Genomic DNA, 19,406 nt, shown 5'->3' with positions numbered 1-19,406 from the left:
AGCCATTGTAGGGTTATTAGTTGGCCTAATTTCAATATTGTTGTGTCTCATGGAATAGGGAGGTCTGAGGAGGAGGAGAAAGATGGGAAATAGCCAGTGGGTGGAGAACTCAAAACAGATACAATGTTTATGGATGAAATATCAATTAAGTATTTATTATTATTATTATTATTATTATTATTATTTGAGATGGAGTCTTGCTCTATCGCTGAGGCTGGAGTGCAGTGGCATGATCTTGGCTCACTGCAACCTCTGCCTCCCAGGTTCAAGCAATTCTCCTGCCTCAGCCTCCCAAGTAGCTGAGCTACGGGCACCCACCACCACACCCAGCTAATTTTTTTTTTTATTTTTAGTAGAGACAGGGTTTCACTATGTTGGTCAGGCTGATCTCAAATTCCTGACCTCGTGATCTGCCCGCCTTAGCCTCCCAAAGTGATGGGATTACAGGCGAGAGCCACCGTGCCTGGCCTCAATGAAGTCTTATATGGCTGCAGTTCATGCCATCCCAAAACAATTACAATAGTAACACCAAAGACAGTGATTACAGATCACCATAACAGATACAACAATAATGAAAACATTTGGGCTGGGCATGGTGCCTCATGCCTGTAATCCCAGCACTTTGGGAGGCCAAGGCGGGCAGATCACGAGGTCAAGAGATTGAGACCAGTATGGCCAACATGGTGAAATCCCATCTCTACTAAAAATACAAAAAAATTAGCCAGGTGTGGTGGCGTACACCTATAGTTCCAGCTACTTGGGAGGCTGAGGCAGGAGAATCACTTGAACCTGGGAGGCGGAGGTTGCAGTGAGCCAAGATCGCGCCACTGCACTCTAGCCTAGGTGGCTGATGGAGACTCTGTCTCAAAAAGAAAAAAAAGAAAGAAAGAAAGAAAAAGTCTGAAATACTGCAAGAATTACCAAAATGTGACACAAGGAGCATATGCTGTTGAAAAGAAAATGGTCCCAGTAGACTTGCTCAATGTAGGGGTGCCACAAACCTTCAATTTGTTAAAAAGAAAAAAAAAAAAACCCACAATATCTGCCAAGAGCAAGAAAGCAAAAGCACAGTAAGACACAGTATGCCTGTATTTAATTTTGTGGCAACTAGGAAAAAAAATAGCCATGAAGGCTCTTTTCGGAGATGATAATGAAGAAAAGGTTGTGAAACATCATTTCATTGGAAGGCACTACCAGTGAAAGACTAATTCAAAGATGATACAAGATTTTTATTCCACTCCGGGCCTAGATTCATTATCATTAGTTGTTGAGGGCAAGAGAGCAGGTGTTATCCTGATAGGTTCTTTTACGTCCTTTATTCTAACTGCTGAGTTAACTATCCAAGAAAGCTTGTGAGCCACCTGTTTTTACAGACCAACCTCTATCCCATTCTTAGACAGACACACTCTCGTGTAAGCTACAATAAGACACATGAGTAATTCTGCCTATAAATATTGTCACTCTGTTAATATGTATGTTTTCAAACAACTGTAGGAGTATTGTGTGCCAAGCCTATCAGGAAATAGATTTTTATATTCTAGATATCTATAATCTACTGTAGGCTGTGAGAATAATATATATTGTGACAGCCTCAGAAGAGATGTTTAGGCTGGCAACAGTGGCTCACACCTGTAATCCCAGCACTTTGGGAGGCGGAGGCAGGCAGACTGCTTGAGCCCAAGAGTTTGAGACCAGCCTGGGCAACATGGGGTGATCTCTACAAAAAATACAAAAATTATTCAGGTGTAATTGCACATGGCTGTAGTCCCAGCTACTCAGGAAGCTGAGGCAGGAGGATTGCCAAAATTGTGCCACTGCACTCCAGCCTGGGCAACAGAGTGAGAGACTCTGACTCCAGAGAGAGAAAAAAAAAAGTGGTGTTTAGTTATAATTGTTCTTTTTTTTTTTGAGACAGAGTTTCGCTCTTGTTGCCCAGGCTGAAGTGCAGTGGCATGATCCTGGCTCACTGCAACCTCTGCCTCCCAGGTTCAAGTGATTTCCTGCCTCAGCCTCCCAAGTAGCTGGGATTACAGGCATGAGCCACCACATCCAGCTAATTTTGTATTTTTAGTAGAGACAGGGTTTCTCCATGTTGGTTAGGCTGGTCTCGAACTCCCGACCTCAGGTGATCCGCCCGCCTTGGCCTCCCAAAGTGCTGGGATTACAGGCGTGAGCACCACACCTTGCCTAATTTTGCTTTTTAAAAAGCTGTCTTAGTGAAACCAAAACTATATCAGAAAACTATTTCTAAATAAGTACTTTTAGTGTTCCTGAACAAGTGGTGATACGGAAGCTGGCTAACTAGGTAATCAATGTATAGCCTGTCTTATGAGATGCATAGTGTTCTAATTTAATTCAAATTGAAAGTTAAATTTGGATCTACTAATACAGCTAATACAGTTCAGTCTACAGTATTTGTTTTTAAAAATATGTTTGTTGGATACACATTAAAAAGTGTAATTTGAGCTATATATAAAAATTCATTATGATATCACTAAGCTCATTCATTAGGTTGCTCAAGTATATGTTTCCTATAACCTTCAAGAAATTAAGTCCTGAGTAGATTCTGGTATCCTTGATTGTTAGATTAAGCTGTAAATTCCCTTAGGAGAATTAAATGCCTGAATGGAATCTTAATCAGGCTAGACCTGCCAACTGGGATGTTCTTTGGAAATAGAGGTCAAGATGTAAAAAAAAAAAAGATTAAAATTGTCCAGTAAGCATCTCAGATGAAATGCTGACCATGCATTACTTCTCCGCCTACCAGGCTGCACAGGGAACAAAACCTGAACTTAGGGTGGGAGAAAAAGTTTGAAACCAAATCAAGCTATTTTTAGTCCAAGAATCAATATGTACAAAATGGATTGTGCACAGATCTTTATTCTTATGGTCCAAGAAGTTAAAAACTGGTCTTTGACGCTATTCAAAAGATAGGAAAGGGGAGGGAGGGAGGGAAGGAAGGAGGAGCAAGGGGGAAGAATGGGAGGGAGGGAGGCAAAAGAGAGGACAGACATCCTTACATGTATGCTAAGTACACCATACCAGTTCTACATTTTAAAAAGTAGGCTGCTTTCCACTGCTTAGTTTTAAATGGTGAACAATAACAGATAAAAATGTAATGACCTTGGAAAAACAGTAAAGGGAATGTGCAAGATTACTTTTTTTTTTTTTTTTTTTAAAGACAGAGTATTTCTCTGTCATCCAGGCTGTAGTGCAATGGCACAATCTCAGCTTACTGCAACCTCCTCCTCCTGGGTTCAAGCAATTCTCCTGTCTCAGTCTCCAGAGTAGCTGGGATTACATGTGCCCGCCACCATGCCCACCTAATTTTTGTATTTTTAGTAGAGATGGGGTTTCACCATATTGGCCAGGCTGGTCTCAAATTTCTGACCTCAAGTGATACGCCTGCCTTGGCCTCCCAGCAAGATTACTTTTAAAACATAATTTTTTGAAAACCTATGTCAGTGCCAGAGTTGCCATTTCTACAGTAGGTCCTGGGTAATGCTCTCTGCCATTTCCCATTTAATTTTCTATTTGGCACTGGCTTAAGGACAGGCTATTACACAAGAGGTTGATGTCACTGTCGTATCAGGCCAGAAGTTTCGGCCCCTTCTCATTGTCTAATGCAGAAATAAAGCAGTCACAAATTAAAAGAATTGGTACCATTTTGAAACTGTGTCCAAATAATGTTCAACATTTGGATTCCAGAAATATTTAAATATGGTTTTTTGGAGGAGGGGGTGGGGGGCAGGGTCTCGTTCTGTCACTCAGGCTGGAGTGCAGTGGTATGATCACAGCTCACTGCAGCCTCAACCTCCCAAGTATCTGGGACTACAGGTACACACCACCATGCCCTGCTAAGTTTTGTATTTTTTGTAGAGACAGGGTTTTGCCATGTTGCCCAGGATGGTCTCAAACTCCTGGGTTTATGTGATCTGCTCACCTTGGCCTCCCAAAGTGCTGGGATTACAGGCATGAGTCACCATGCTCAGCCTAAATATGCTTTAATTTTTGAAGTTTTCTCCCTAATATTTGGGATTATGAAGATCCTGTCCTTATTATCTCCCCAAAATAACCTCAAAAAGGCTAAAGATATTTTTGAATAACGAGCAACTGACATCATTTTGTGAACTATTATAAAGCTATTGTATTCTTTCTCATTGACAAATATAATATCACTTTCCAAATCATGGAAAAAAATACTTCCAAGTCCTTAAAAAGAGAAATTAAATGTCCATGCTCCTTAAAATAATGCATGCATTTTATGACCAATCAATATTCACCGGTTCTATGAGCAGATGAGATGACAGCAGTCAGCATAATAATTTCACAGATGTGTATACTGCACCTTCCTTTAACGGAAACCTGACTCTCCCTTGAGGACACTGTTTCCCCGCAGCCCTCTGAAGTGCTGACTATTTCACTCCCATACCACTGGGCCTGAGACAGATGCCCCTTTTGCTCCATGTGGCTGCTTTCATTCTCCCTCTCTCCTCTCTAAAACTCCTGTGCTTTAAACCTCATGTCATCGGATTCTATCATCCACTATCTAGCATTGTTACCGTGACCTACGGAACACCAACTCATTCCCCTTCATTGCTCATTGTCATTGCCATCATCTCTAGAATTTCTGGTCTTAATTCCTGGCAGTCTCAATACCCACAGAGATGATCTCAATTCTTGAATTCCTATTTATTTATTTGCTTCTTTATTTATTTGAGACAGGGTCTCATTCTGTTGCCTAGACTGGAGTGCAGTGGTGTGACCTTGGCTCACTGTGGCCCCGACCTCCTGGGCTCAAGCGATCCTCCCATCTCAGTGTCCTAAAGTGCTAGGATTACAGGCATGAGCCACTGCATCTAGCCCTGAATTCCTCTTTCCGAGGGATCTTCTCTCCTACAGAAGGCACTCACTCCCATGACTCCCGTGGTTCACTCTCCCAGGTGATTATCCCCCACTTTTGTCCCGTCACATCTCAGTCCCGCCCCTACCTTCCCTCTTAGCTGCTGACCTTGCTTCCACCGCAGTGAGGAAATGGAAGCAGACTGAAGAGGACTCACTTCACTCACATCTACCCATGTGCTGGCATCCGCATCCACATATTCTGCTTTTCCAAGCATTACCATATGTTAAATTTTCTAGCTCCTTCTAAGGGCAATCCCTCCATTTTTGTACTAGATTCCATCCCTTTCTCCTTTACTCAAGGAAATCAATTGCTCTAGGTTTTCTTGTCTTTTCTTCTTACATCATTAAAATTTCCCACTTTATAGGGTCATGGCCATTAGCATTCACAAATGTTATTTCTTCCATCTTAAAAAGGAACAAAACCCAACAACTTGCATGTGAGCCCATCTGTCCCCTAGCTACCTCCTCATTTCTTTGGTCCTATTTGCAAACAAACTCCATGAAAAACACTTCTATTCTCAGTCTGCTATTCCTCTCCTTTTTTTTTTTTTTGTTTTGAGACAGAGTCTTGCTCTGTCGCCCAGGCTGGAGTGCAGTGGCCGGATCTCAGCTCACTGCAAGCTCCGCCTCCTGGGTTCGGGCCATTCTCCTGCCTCAGCCTCCTGAGTAGCTGGGACTACAGGCACCCGCCACTGCGCCCGGCTAATTTTTTTTGTATTTTTTTTTTTTTTTAGTAGAGACGGGGTTTCACCGTGGTCTTGATCTCCTGATCTCATGATCCGCCCGTCTTGGCCTCCCAAAGTGCTGGGATTACAGGCGTGAGCCACCGCGCCCGGCTAATTCCTCTCCTTTTATTCTCTCTTAAACCTACTATCCTTGGGCTTCTTCTTCCAACACTCTATGGAAACTTCTCTCACTGAGGTGACCAATGACCCTTTGTTGCTAAACGCAATGGTCAATATATGTCCTCGTCTTGTTTGACCTGTTAGCAGCATCCACACTGTTGATCATTTACTTCCTGGATACCATTTTCTTATTTGGCTTTCAGAAAACATTCTCTACTTTCTTTCTACCTCACTACTAGTTTTCAGTCTCCTCTACCAGTTTCTTTTTTTTCCCCTCACCTCTCAATGCTGCAGTGACCCAGGGCTCAATGCTTGCCCTTTTCTCTCTACATATCTACCCTTGGTGATTTCACTAATGCCACAGTCTTACATAGCATCTATCTACTGATGGATCCAAAAATTTTTTGTTTTTGTTTTTGCTTTGAGGTGGAGTCTCGCTCTGTTGCCAAGGCTGGAGTGCAGTGGCACAATCTTGGCTCACTGCACCCTCCACCTCCTGGGTTCAAGCAATTCTCTTGCCTCAGCCTCCTGAGTGGCTGGAATTATAGGCACACACCACCACGCCTGGCTAATTTTTTGTATTTTTAGTACAGATGGGGTTTTGTCATGTTAGCCAGGCTCGTCTCAAATTCCTGGTCTCAGGTAATCTGCCCACCTCGACCTCCCAAAGTGCTGGGATTACAGGCGTGATCCCAGGCGCCCGGCTGGGATCCAAAATGTATACCTCAATTCCCAGACCTTTCTCCCAAAGTCTTGGCCCTTATTACCCACTATTCACTCAGCATCCACAGGTGGACCTCTAATAGAAATTTAAACTTAACATGTTCAAAACTGAACTTCTGACCTTCCTTCCTTAAATGTGCTTCATTGGAAGGTTTTCCCATCTCAATCGATAACTCCATTTTTCACGTTGGTCAAGTCTGAGGGTTTACTCAGACTAGAGTTCTTTTCTCATACTTATCTCTCATTCTCTACATTCAACCCATTAGAAAATCCCATGGGGGCCACTCTCAAAAATTATTCAGAATATGAGTACTTTTCACCACTTCTACCCATCATCCCTGTCCAAACCACCATTTTTGCATATCTGGATGACTGCAGTAACCTCACATTCCTATCCTTGCCTCAATAAAGTCAGGTTACTCCTTTGCTCAACACCTTCCTGTAGCTTCTCATTTCACTTAAGATAAAAGCCTAAATCCTTTCAATGGTCTACAAGGCCTTACACGATCTGGCTTCCTGTTACCTCTCTGACTTCACGACAGTGTGTATTGGTGAAAGGATAGACACACAGAACAATACAGCAGAATACAGATTCCAGAAATAGACCTACACAAACATGGCCAATAAATTTTGACAAAAGTGCAAAGGTAAGTGAACGAAGAAAGAGCAGTCTTTTCAACAAAATGGACAATTGGACATTTATATGCCATAAAAAGGAACCTCAATCTAAACCAACTCCTTTATGCAAAATTGAACTCAAGGCCCTGCATCAAGAGTCTTAGGACCCCTTTCCAAGAGACCACGGCACTCAACGAGAATCACTCAAAGGGTGGCAGAGTGATCAAGAACACCAAGAGCATCCTAATGTCCTATGTCCATGTGGAACTTATGTTCAATGACATGAAGAATTTGCCAGAGTCCTTCAAAGGGACCAAGAAAGCCATCCTCTACCTTATCCCTTACCGCTCATCTTTCTGTCCTAGAAGAAGAACTCCATCATGGCCTTCGAGATGCCTTTCCACCTGATGAAAGACTGTGACATCAACTAGCCTTTTTGCTGCAAACTACTTCAAAAGAACAGTGAAGGGTGAAGCAGGAGATGGCTGGGAAGCCTGGGCTTCATACAAGTTAACCTTATAGTAGTTTGGACAATGAATGCTATAGGTGGCATTTCAAGCCTCCATGGGTGAGGGCCCCAACAGAGCCTATGGGTACTCTTACATACCCAACAGAGCCTATGTCTTTCCTCTGCCAGTCACCAATGGAACATACCTTTGCTCTTCTGGCTGCCCCAATCCACAGTCCCCATCTGAGTTCTATCCAGGACCTCCCATGGTGGATGGAGCGATGGGATGCCTGCATTCCTTGTCACTGCCCTATCTGGGCTAATGGAACCTGTGGTCAGTGGCCCCATTGGCCCTGGCCCCTCTGCTCTGGCAGCCAAAGCCAGAGCTGTAGAAGCAGCTGTCAGTGCTGGGCAACCCACACAACACCTACATACTGAGGAACCAGCCTCTGCCACTACACTATTACAGCTCCCTCCTCTGAAAATAAGAAGACCCAGTAGACCCCCTCCCACCTCCCTGTTTCCCGCCCTCTTTGCCTGCTCCTACCCCTCCCCTTGGGGCAGCATCAGAGGCTAGGGGAGGCGGCGGAGGGCCTTGTTCCTCCTTCAAGTCTGACTGTAAAGTTACCAGCAATTGGTGATGAAGGAAGAGAGAGGCCCCTGGCCTCTGGAGAGGTGCCCCCACTTCCCACACTAGTTCAGAATCCAGGGCGCTGCTCAGCCATGCTCCCTGTTACCATCTTTAGGGCTCTTTTCTGGGGCACGGGTGTCCCCCTTGTTCTATTTTTGCTCTAGTAGCTTCACATGGAGGAGGCTCTCCAGCCACCTCCTCCTTCACAGTCCATCCAGCTCCCTTGGTCTGGCAGCCACTTTACACTCAACCTCCTGAGCTGTGTATCTTCCCCCAGGACCTCCCCAGGCCCTCCTCACATGCCTTCCCCTGGTCTGTGCCAAGCTGTGGAAGGCCACCATCCAGAAACTGTGAGCCCACATTCCCTTCCCAGCCAGGCTCCAGTACCAGGCACACGGGCCTTCCCTGTCCTTGAAGAGTTCCAGGGGCTGGGTGGTGTCAGGAGCAAGGCCACCACATCTGGGGAGGAAGCCCCCGTACTTCCCTGCTAGTGTTTCTGGGATTTCTTTCCTATGCCTTTTCTCCTCTCCCTTCCGTCTAGAAGAGTCTTCTCAACTGGGACAGGAGAATGCATGTCTGTCCCATCATGGAATTTGAGGGCCACTAGGTGGGCTGGGAGAAGGGTCGCTGAGGCCTGGGGCCTGGCCTGGTCCTGTGGGATGCCCATGGCCTGCTGGCCACTCAGCCTGCACTCTCCCTTTAAGCTTCATGCCTGGCTGGTGATATGCTCCCTGGATGCATGGAAATTTGCTCTCATTTTTTCCCAGACTAAGTGTGAAGTGAGAAGACGGCTATTTAAAGAGAATTCTCTAATTATTTGACAAAAATCCAGTTAATAAATTAATATAAAATTTAAAAATAGGTCAGGTGCAGTGGCTCATGCCTGTAATCCCAGCACTTTGGGAGGCCGAGACAGGGGGATCACCTGAGGTCAGGAGTTTGAGACCAGCTGACCAACATGGTGAAACCCTGTCTCCACTAAAAATACAAAAATCAGCCAGGCATGGTGGCATGTGCCTGTAGTCCCAGCTGCTTAGGAGGCTGAGGCGGGAGAATTGCTTGAACCCGGGAGGTGGAGGCTACGGTGAGCCAAGATCGTGCCACTGCATTCCAGCATGGGCAACAGAGTGAGACTCCATCTCAAAGCAAACAAACAAAACAAAACAAAAAAAACTTACCTAGGAAAAGAAACACCCAATTAAAAATGGGCAAAAATCTTGAAAAGACACTATACCAAAGAGAATATATGGAAGGCAAACAAGCACACAAAAAGATGTTCAATATTCTTAGTCAATAGTGAAATGCAAATTAAAACCATAATGAGATATCACTACACACCTATTAGAGTTGCTAAAATTGTAAAAATACTGTCAAGGCCAGGCTGGACGTGGTGGCTCACGCCTGTAATCGCAGCATTTTGGGAGGCCGAGGTGGGGGGATCACCTGAGGCCAGGAGTTTGAGACCAGCCTGGTCAACACGATGAAATCCTGTCTCTATAAAAACATTAAAAAATTAGCCAAGTGTGGTGGTGGGTGCCTGTAATCGCAGCTACTTGGGAGGCTGAGGCAGGAAAATCACTTGAACCCCAGAGGCAGTGAGCTGCGATCACGCCACTGCACTCCAGTCCGGGCAACAAGAGCAAAACTCCGTCTCCAAAAAGCAAAACAAAAACAAAAACATAACAAAAAAAACTGTCAATACCAAGGGTTGGAAAGAATAGGGACAACAGGAACTTTTACACATTGGTAGTGGGAAAGCAAAATGGTACGGCTGCTCTGGAAAACTTAACCATAGACTTACCATATGACCTAGCATTCCCACTCACCTAAGTATTTACTCCAGAAAAATGAAAACTTCACAAAAACATAAGTGTACATGAATGCTTATAGAAGCTCTAGTCGTAATCACCAAAATCTAAAAACTACTCAACTGTTCTTCAGTAGGTGAACTGATTAAGGCAACCACAATATATCTATACAGTGGAATAATACTCAGCAATAAAAAGGAACAAACTATTGACACATGTAACAACTTACATGAATCTCAAAGGCATTATGCTGAGAGAAAGGACCCAATCTCAAAAGGTTACATACTGTTTTATTCCACTTATATGACATTCCTGAAAAAAAAAACAAAACAAAACTATAGTGATAGAGAATAGATCACCGGTTATCAGAGGCTGAGGTAGGAGTGGCTTTGACTACAAAGAGTAGCACTGACCAAGGGAGGTTTCTGAAGTGGTGAAACTGGTCTGCCTCCTGATAGTGGTTGTGTCTATATGAATCTATTTACGAGTTAAAATTCATGGAACTGGCCAGGCGCAGTGACGCACACTTGTAACCCCAACACTTTAGGAGGCTGAGGTGAGTGGATCACTTGAGGTCAGGAGTTCGAGACCAGCCTGGCCAACATAGTGAAACCCCATCTCTACTAAAAATACAAAATTTAGTCAAGTGTGGTGGTGCACACCTGTAATCCTAGCTACTCAGGAGCCTGAGGCAGGAGAATCACTTGAATCTGGGAGGTGGATGTTGCAGTGAGCCGAGATTGCACCACTGCACTCCTGAGTGACAGAGCAAGACTCTATCTGCACTCCTGAGTGACAGAGCAAGACTCTATCTCAATAAAATAAAATAAAATTGATAGAACTGTATACACACACACAAAAATTCTATGAGCCTAAATTGCAAACTAATCCTTACAAACAAACCCATTTTGTTATCTGATTTTCCCCAAAAGCATAATCAAATCACAACTATTCAAAAATGAATTGTCTATATTTTGTTAAGACATTGCTTTCAAATTCCCAATGGCATTAATAGACATATTTGTTTACTGTAGCTCAGCAAGTGTTAGAAAGAACTTTTCAGCCAAAAGAAATATAGCTCTCTCCTGTGGAATCGCATATGCGCTGCAAGTTTGTTGAGAGAATTAAATGCAATAATGAATGTAGTAAAGTGCTAAGCTTCATACCTGGCATATGGTGAGCTCAATAAATGTTAGCTATGATATTATGATCAGTTACATAAATCAGTTAAAAACAACGAAAGTTCTCCACTGTTTGGTGCACTGCATTATTCCAGAGAGGTACGAGGTCCATTCCCAACAAGTATGGAGAGGAGGAGACAGGGACAGGCCAGGAAACAGAAAACTTTCCAGCTAGAACCAAGCCATGCCTTCACAGAAATGTCAGCTTCACTCAGCTATGTGTAACCACAGCTCCCAATGACCAATTACTCAGAAGGAAACATCAAAGACTGTAAGAAATACTTTGGTTTTTACTGGATACATTAAATAATTCAATCTTTTCCCTATGATTCAGGTCATCGGCAAGAACATCCAGTGCTATACTAGGTAATAATGCAAGGATTTTTTCATGGACTAGCCAGATATGAAAGAGTGTTTATAGTGATAGGAAGATACCTAGATGGCCCTCCTCTTTGTAAATGTGTGTTCCATTTCCTCTTTTGGTGTCAGGATGTCAGCCATGACTTCTTGCTACTGTCGGATGGTGCTGGGGCCTCCTATGCTGCTCCAACCAAATAGAGCTTCTGTTTTCCTATGTGTGAATAAGTTTGACAACCAAACTTTGAAACAGTAAATACCATTTACAAAGTCCTCTATTTCTTATAAGACACTTTCATGGAAAACATCTCATTTTATCTGCATAAAAATCATGAGGTGTAGGAGAGGTGTATTATAATGTTTATACAGGAAATGAGAAGTTTAATCACACAACTGGTAAAATGGCTGAGCTGGGACCTGAACTCAGAGTTCCTGATTTCTGGGGTTTTTTTGTTTGTTTGTTTGTTTGTTTGTTTTTTTCAGACAGAGTCTCGCTTTGTCGCCAGGCTGGAGTAAAGTGGTACAATCTCAGCTCACTGCAACCTCCGCCTCCTGGGTTCAAGCAATTCTCCTGCCTCAGTCTCCCGAGTAGCTGGGACTACATGCACACGCTACCACACCCAGCTAATTTTTGTATTTTCAGGAGAGACGGGGTTTCACCGTGTTGGCCAGAATGGTCTCGATCTCTTGACCTCATGAGCCGCCTGCCTCGGTCTCCCAAAGTGCTGGGATTACAGGCGTGAGCGACCGCGCCCAGCCCAGAGCTCCTGATTTCTAATTCCACACTATTACCAAATCTCCTATGTATCAAATACAGGCACATCTTATTTTATTGTGATTAGTTTTATTGAGCTTTGCAAAGTTTTCTTTCTTTTTCTTCCAAATTGAAGGTTTGTGACAACTCTGCATTAAGCATGTCTATTGGCTCCAGTTTTCCAACAGCACGTGCTCACTTTGTGTGTCTGTGTCACATTTTGGTAATTCTTGCAATATTTCAAGCTTTTTCATTATTATTTTATCTGTTATATTGACATGAACCACATCCAGGTAAGACAGCAAACTTAACCCATAAACATGTGTGTTCTGACTGCCCCCCTGACCGGCCATTCCCCATCTCTTTCTCCTTGGGCCTTCCTATTCCCTAACATAAGACAATATTGAAATTAGGCCAATTAATAACCCCACAGTGGCCTCAAAGTGTCCAAGGGAAAGAATCATACTTTCAAGGAAAGGAAGAAATGATGAAGCATATGCCAAATTAGCCATGTTAAGTTAGCCAAGTTGGCTAAATTGTGAATGGAAAGGAAAAGTTCTTGAAGAAAATTAAAAGTGCTACTCCATGAACACATGAATGATAAGCGAAACAGCCTCATTTCTGACATGAAGAAAGGTCTGGATAGAAGATCAAACCAGCCAAAGCCTAATCCAGAGCAAGGGCTCTCATTAAATCTTTTTTTTTTTTTTTTGAGACAAAGTCTCTTTCTGTAACTCAGGCTGGAGTGCAGTGGTGTGATCTCGATTCACTGCAACCTCTGACTGTTGGGTTCAAGCGATTCTCCTGACTCTAGCTGGGATTACAGGCGTGTACCACCATACCCAGCTAATTTTACTAAAAATGTAGAGACGGGGTTTCGTCATGTTGGCCAGCCTGGTCTCAAACTCTTGACCTCAGATGATCCACCCGCCTCAGCCTCCTGAGTAGCTGGGATTACAGGCGTGCACCACCACGCCCAGCTAATTTTACTACAAATGTAGAGACAGGGTTTCGTCATGTTGGCCAGCCTGGCCTCAAACTCTTGACCTCAAATGATCTACCCGCCTCAGCCTCCCAAAGTGCTGGGATTACTTTACAGGCATGAGCCACCGCACCCGGATGCCTCTCTTCAATTCTATGAAGGCTGAGAGAGGTGAACATGCTGCAAAAGAAAAGTTTGATACTAGCAGAAGTTAGTTTATGAGGCTGAAGGAAAGAAGCCATCTCCATAACATAAAGCGCAAGGTGAAGTAGCAAGTGCTGATGTCATTAACTGATGCAGTAAGTGATCCAACAGATCTAGCTAAGATCATTGATAAAGGTAAACTAAACTAAAAAATAGATTTTCAACACAGACAAAATGACCTTATAGAAGAAACCTTGTAGAAGAAGAATTTTTAAAAACACACAAATTTATCGATCACAGTTCTACAGGCTGAAGATCTAAGATTAAGGTGCTGGCAGGTTCAGTGTCTGGTGAGGGCTGCTCTCTGTGTCCAAGATGGCACTTTGTTGCTGTGCCTTCCAGAGAGGATGAATGCTGTGTCCTCATATGCTGGAAAGGATAAAAGGGCCAAAAGGCCTAGCTAGTTCCCTCCAGCCCTTATATAAAGTCGCTAATCTCATTCACCAACTAAGTGCCTGACCTCTTAATATTATCACATTGATGATTAAGTTTCAGTGCATGAATTTGAAAGGGGCACATTCAGACCATAGCAGCTATGGTCTGAATTAAAACTTCATATACTTTTCTAGAAATTTCATTAGCTTGAGGCAGGGTTCGGAAGAGGGAAACCTGTGCTCTTGGCAGCTACGGTGACATGGCAAAGAATGGCACATCAGAGCCAGTGTTCCTGAGTTCAGATCATGGCCTGTCACTTGGTACCCATGTGCTCTGGACAAGTGATCTGACCTCTCTTTGATCCATGTGCCCCATCAGTAAAACAGGGGTAGAATATAAAAGGAATTGCCTCAGTAGGGTTGTTAGAAAGATTCAGCAGTTAAGGCATGTAAGGTATTTAGAACACTGTCTGGCACTCAATAAATGTTGTCATTTTCACTTTAAATTATGGGCTTAACCTCTACTAAGGTCAATAATTCATTTGATAACTCCAATCTTCTGCATTCCACCTGAAGGCACCTATCTTATGTGACATCTTTTTATCACATATATACCAATTCTGGTTACGAATACTGCATAACTGCTTTGTATACTTTGTAAATATTGCAGTTAATTCTAACATATCTTTTTTTTTTTTTTTTTGAGATGGAGTCTTGCTCTGTCGCCCAGGCTGGAGTGCAGTGGCCGGATCTCAGCTCACTGCAAGCTCCGCCTCCCGGGTTTACGCCATTCTCCTGCCTCAGCCTCCTGAGTAGCTGGGACTACAGGCGCCCGTCACCTCGCCCGGCTTGTTTTTTGTATTTTTTAGTAGAGACGGGGTTTCACCGTGTTAGCCAGGATGGTCACAATCTCCTGACCTTGTGATCCGCCCGTCTTGGCCTCCCAAAGTGCTGGGATTACAGGCTTGAGCCACCGCGCCCGGCCAATTCTAACATATCTTATATTTGAGACATTAACTGGTAATTGGGAGCATTAAGTTGTATTCAGTTTCATTAACCTATTTTATGGTTTCATTAATGTGGATTTTAGTTTAGTTTAGTACAAATAAGTATAAAAGTAAATATTACCCAAATTTTAGGCTATCTTCTAGTATATTATACCTACAGGTTGAAGATAGAAAAAATGAAATCCAAACTTATTTACTAAATATCTGTTTACACCCTACAGCAATCTGCTTTCTTTATGCTCTTACCAAAATAATGCTGTGTCAAGAGAACTCAGAGATTTCTCCACTCTGTCTATGATTGGCCCTGTAGGATTAACTCCTAATTAGGTTAAGTTTAACTATTAATTTGGTTCTCCAATTTGGGTGACCAGTTTTTCTTTATACTCCCTGGATTTTATAAAATTATTATTGTTGTTATTATTTTTGAGACAGAGTCTCGCTGTGTCGCCAGGCTGGAGTGCAGTGGCACGATCTCAGTTCAATGCAACCTCTGCCTCCCGGGTTCAAGCAATTCTCTGCCTCAGCCTCCTGAGTAGTTGGGGACAGGCACCCACCACCACGCCTGGCTAAATTTTTAGTAGAAACGGGGTTTCACCACCTTGGCCAGGCTGATCTTGAGCTCATGACCTCGTGATCTACCCGCCTCGGCCTCCCAAAGTGCTGGGATTACAGGCATGAGCCACCACGCCCGACCTATAAAATTATTTAAAGCAGTTTACCACTCAATTCATATATACAATAAGGCTACTAAAAATGTTTAAAAGTGAGAAATAGATTTTAAAAAACCCTAGGTTAGTGTTTTATACTTAAGCATAGCCCCAGAGCTTCTTAACAGTCAAGGCAGAAATAAAAATGTGCAATTCTACTGCCTGATTCATATCATGATAGAAAGAATTTTTGAGGTGATAAATTCAAAGAGATATTTATCTCATCTTTCTTTACCCTAAGAATATAGATCTGCATAATGAGTTATATTGTCAATGATATTTTTGGAGGACGCAGAACATTATTAATGATAATTGCTTATGTTTATTACGTATTCACTCTATATCAATATAATCTTAATATACATTTTACAAACATCATGAATTTAATACTAAAACTTTCAGCAGAGCTGACTAGAATACTGATTTTCTAATATCTAATTCAGTAATTTTCCCATTTTTCACCATACTATCCTGTAACTACTATTTATGGAAGAGAATTTGACATTGTAATCACACACAAACACATACACACACGGGTAAATCTTTCACACTGCACCCAACACATATGCATGCACACACGCCTTTGCCAGGACAACAATACTACTGAAACAGGAAATGAAGTCCTTTTAGTAAAGAAAAATGATCCCATTAATTAAGTTATTAAATACACAGCTTCTATCAAACTGATCATTTACTATATTTTGGGTTGGTTATCCTTGCACATTTCTCATGGTCCATTATGTCATAACTGTTCTAAGTTACATGATCTCTCTTCCAATCGCTGTATATCAGTTAATGCATATCGTACAAAAAATAAAACTGAGCTTACAAGGAAATCAAATCTGAGATTTCAACTTAATACCAACCATTAAAAGTCTGTATCAATACACCAAAAAATACAATTTATTCCTAGCTCTTTTATGTTAGCTCTAAATGTTAATAATAATTGTCTTAGGTACAGCGAAATAAAATGTATCTGCTGGATTAAAAACAAAAACAAAAACTCAGGGTTATAGTAATATTACCAGCTCTCACCCTATCAGAAAGAACATTAACAAATACATTGTTGGCACACATGAAACACAAGACCTTTTATTTTCTTTTAGTTACCTGACAAATCTGAAGAAACACATTCATAGGCTAAAGTGCCTCAAGCTGTTTTAGATAAAAAATACCTAAATGTGGATATAACAAGTTATTCTCTTACTGCAAATCTGCTATCGAAAATGTATAAAAATTGAAGGGTCACAACCAATTGATTTCTTCAGGAGATCATGGTGCTTATAGCAATGTCCCAATTGTGAGCCTTCCTCAACTTTGACAGGCCAAAAAATCTAAATTAGTGGTTCTTAAAATGTAGTTTCCAGAGCAGCAGCCCCCACATCACCTGGGAACTTGTTAGAGTTGCAGATTATTGGGTCCTACCTCGATCTACTGAATCAGAATCTCTGGGAGGGGCCCCATGTTCATGAGCTGATGAGTTCCTCCAGGTGATTCAGATGTTCCTTCAAGTTTAAGAACTGATCTGAATGAAAGGCTCCTCAATTTGTTTTTCTTTTGCTGCCTCCGTTCATTCCTAACTTGTAACTTCATGCTTAATTAACTTCTGCCACTCATCATAAATCTACTCATTGGAACTGCCCTCAAGCACGGCTGTGTAAGTGAGGATGCTCCATCAATCATCACCACCTTGACTCACGCAGAAAAGCATCTGTGGATTCCCTGCCCCATCCTCAACCTTAGCTGTTCTTGGCTCAGCTGCAGCTGCTACACAATGGGGATTGCAGCTTTCAGAGGATCCATCCAACCGGCCATCAAGACTGCTCTACTCATTGGTCACATCCTTCTCCATAAACCATGCATGTGCACATGGTCCTCATGTTGCCTATGCCACGCCCTCTCTGCCAACTTGCACGTGACCCTGCTGCTCATGGCTGCTGAGGTTGCTCCCTGCAAATGTTTGGTGACTTGCTTAATCCAGAATGGTGGGCTTTGGCTCCACATGACCCTCTGTCCACTTCTGCAGTGGATGCTGGATTGTGCCACTGCACTCCAGATTGGGCAACAGTGTGACACCCTGTCTCAGAAAGAAGGAACCAAAGAGTAGCTGGGGTTTTAATAGTTGTTCACATCGGAGGGAAATGAGGAGGCCCTGGTATCCTGAAAACTGTCTCATGTTCTTCTCAGTACTCAACACTAACTTCCACTTGACTGGATGCTTTCTCTGTCTTCACAAGTCATATTGCTGTATTTGGGCATATCCAAAGATAATGAGATAAGTAAACCAGAAACCTTGCTGTCAGTATTCATTAGTTCATTGTAATATGAACATGTGTAAATGTAAATTATCTAGAAAATTCCAATAAATTCCAGACAACTTGTATCTTATAAAAGTGAAACCCTATTTGCAATATGTCACTTATTTCAAATGTGGATTACTTCTCTTATAGTTTACAATATTGAAGAATATTTTCATCCTACATATTTCTATCACTAAAATGCTCAACTAGTGAGCCCATTTGGTTGTGGACCTGTCAATCACCACTGCATTGGTGTAGGAGTTAGAGGACGTCTGCGTCTCTTCTACAGCTTTCATATCAAAATATGGAGTGAATGATTGAATATAGTTTCCAAAAATGCTCTTACAGGGGTTTGATAGATGAAGCTACGTTTGGCTATCTCTATTTCCAACATCATCCACTAAAGGATGACTCTGCCAGTCTGAAAATGATATGGCAGGTGATGCTGCCTTGGAAAAGCTAACAAGGAATAGCGAGTTCGGTGGATGCTCAACACTCACAGACCGAGAGAGACTCCCTGACCTAATTCATTCCAGCCGTAATTTGCTGCCTTCTCTATAACCAGAAAAATAGTTTGGGAATCTGCATCACCAGACTCGAAGACTTCTCAGGACACTCGCCTAGGCTGTCATTCCCTGTGAGCAGTGTCCTGAGCCAACACCACTGTCAGTTGGAATTGGGGCTGATACAGAGCATTACAGCCAACCGTTCTTCTCCACATTGTATTAAACCAGGTAATGCAGGGAGGAAGTGCTAAGGTCACTGTATTTTTAAAACACCTTTGCAGAAATAGTAAGGCCAATTCCCAAGTCCACAATACATACAAAACTTAATTCTCAAGAAACAATAAAAGAGAGAAAAGCTCATCGCAGAACAAGCTAGTTATCATTTCACTAAAAAATACGGAAAAGTTGCTAGCTCAGTATTAGTTGTTCTGCGCTTAATACAGCTCCTCTGATTAAATCAAAAGTGTTATTCCTCTCTGCTATGGAGAGAACTTTCTTATTTCTCCCTCTCACAAATGTCTCATAGGGAGTTTGTTTGTTTACCTCCTTCAGATCCTGCACGACGGCAGTGAGCCTCTCATTTTCTGCCTGTACATTAGTGACCACAGCCCGGCTCTGTTTCAGCTCATTCTGCATCTCCAAGATCTTCCCCAGATAATAAGCCTCCTTTGATGCTGACTCCTGCAGAAGTGTTTCCTCCCGAGTCTCTCCATCTTCAGCAACCTTCCGGTGGATGGAGAAGGACTGCCCAAATGCCTGCAGAGTATGTGGGAAGAAACAGAGTGCACAATGAAATGCATCCTAGCCCTCTTTTCAGACTTGGGAAAATGTTTTCTTCTGTTTATATGTGTAAGAAAAGCTACTGTGCAAGACCCCCGAAATATAACAGTCTAGCAGATCTCACTGATGCTTGAAATAATTCAATTCACTTAACAAGGAAAAAGAAAATTTTAAAATACCTTGCGAAAAAAGATGTAATGCATTAAAGAAAACTTGAAAAACGTTGCTTGCTTTATGTTCTCATTTTTTTCGACAACTCTTATCAAGAAATAGTTC

General features: G+C 42.5%; 1 protein-coding gene across 3 annotated transcripts in view; it reads right to left on the bottom strand.

Moving 5' to 3' along the window:
• The window catches only part of BICD1 (BICD cargo adaptor 1), a 263,984-nt gene that overhangs the window by 144,829 nt on the left and 99,749 nt on the right, over nucleotides 1–19,406 (bottom strand). For all 3 annotated transcript variants that reach the window (XM_023208955.2, XM_023208956.2, XM_023208957.2), the window contains exon 2: nucleotides 18,894–19,106. In XM_023208955.2, the coding sequence (XP_023064723.1) occupies nucleotides 18,894–19,106 (213 nt within the window). The remainder of the gene's footprint in view (nucleotides 1–18,893; nucleotides 19,107–19,406) is intronic.

This window comes from Piliocolobus tephrosceles, chromosome 10 (assembly GCF_002776525.5).
Source record: "Piliocolobus tephrosceles isolate RC106 chromosome 10, ASM277652v3, whole genome shotgun sequence".
NCBI lineage: Eukaryota > Metazoa > Chordata > Mammalia > Primates > Cercopithecidae > Piliocolobus > Piliocolobus tephrosceles.
This window is presented reverse-complemented; position numbering and strand designations above follow the sequence as displayed.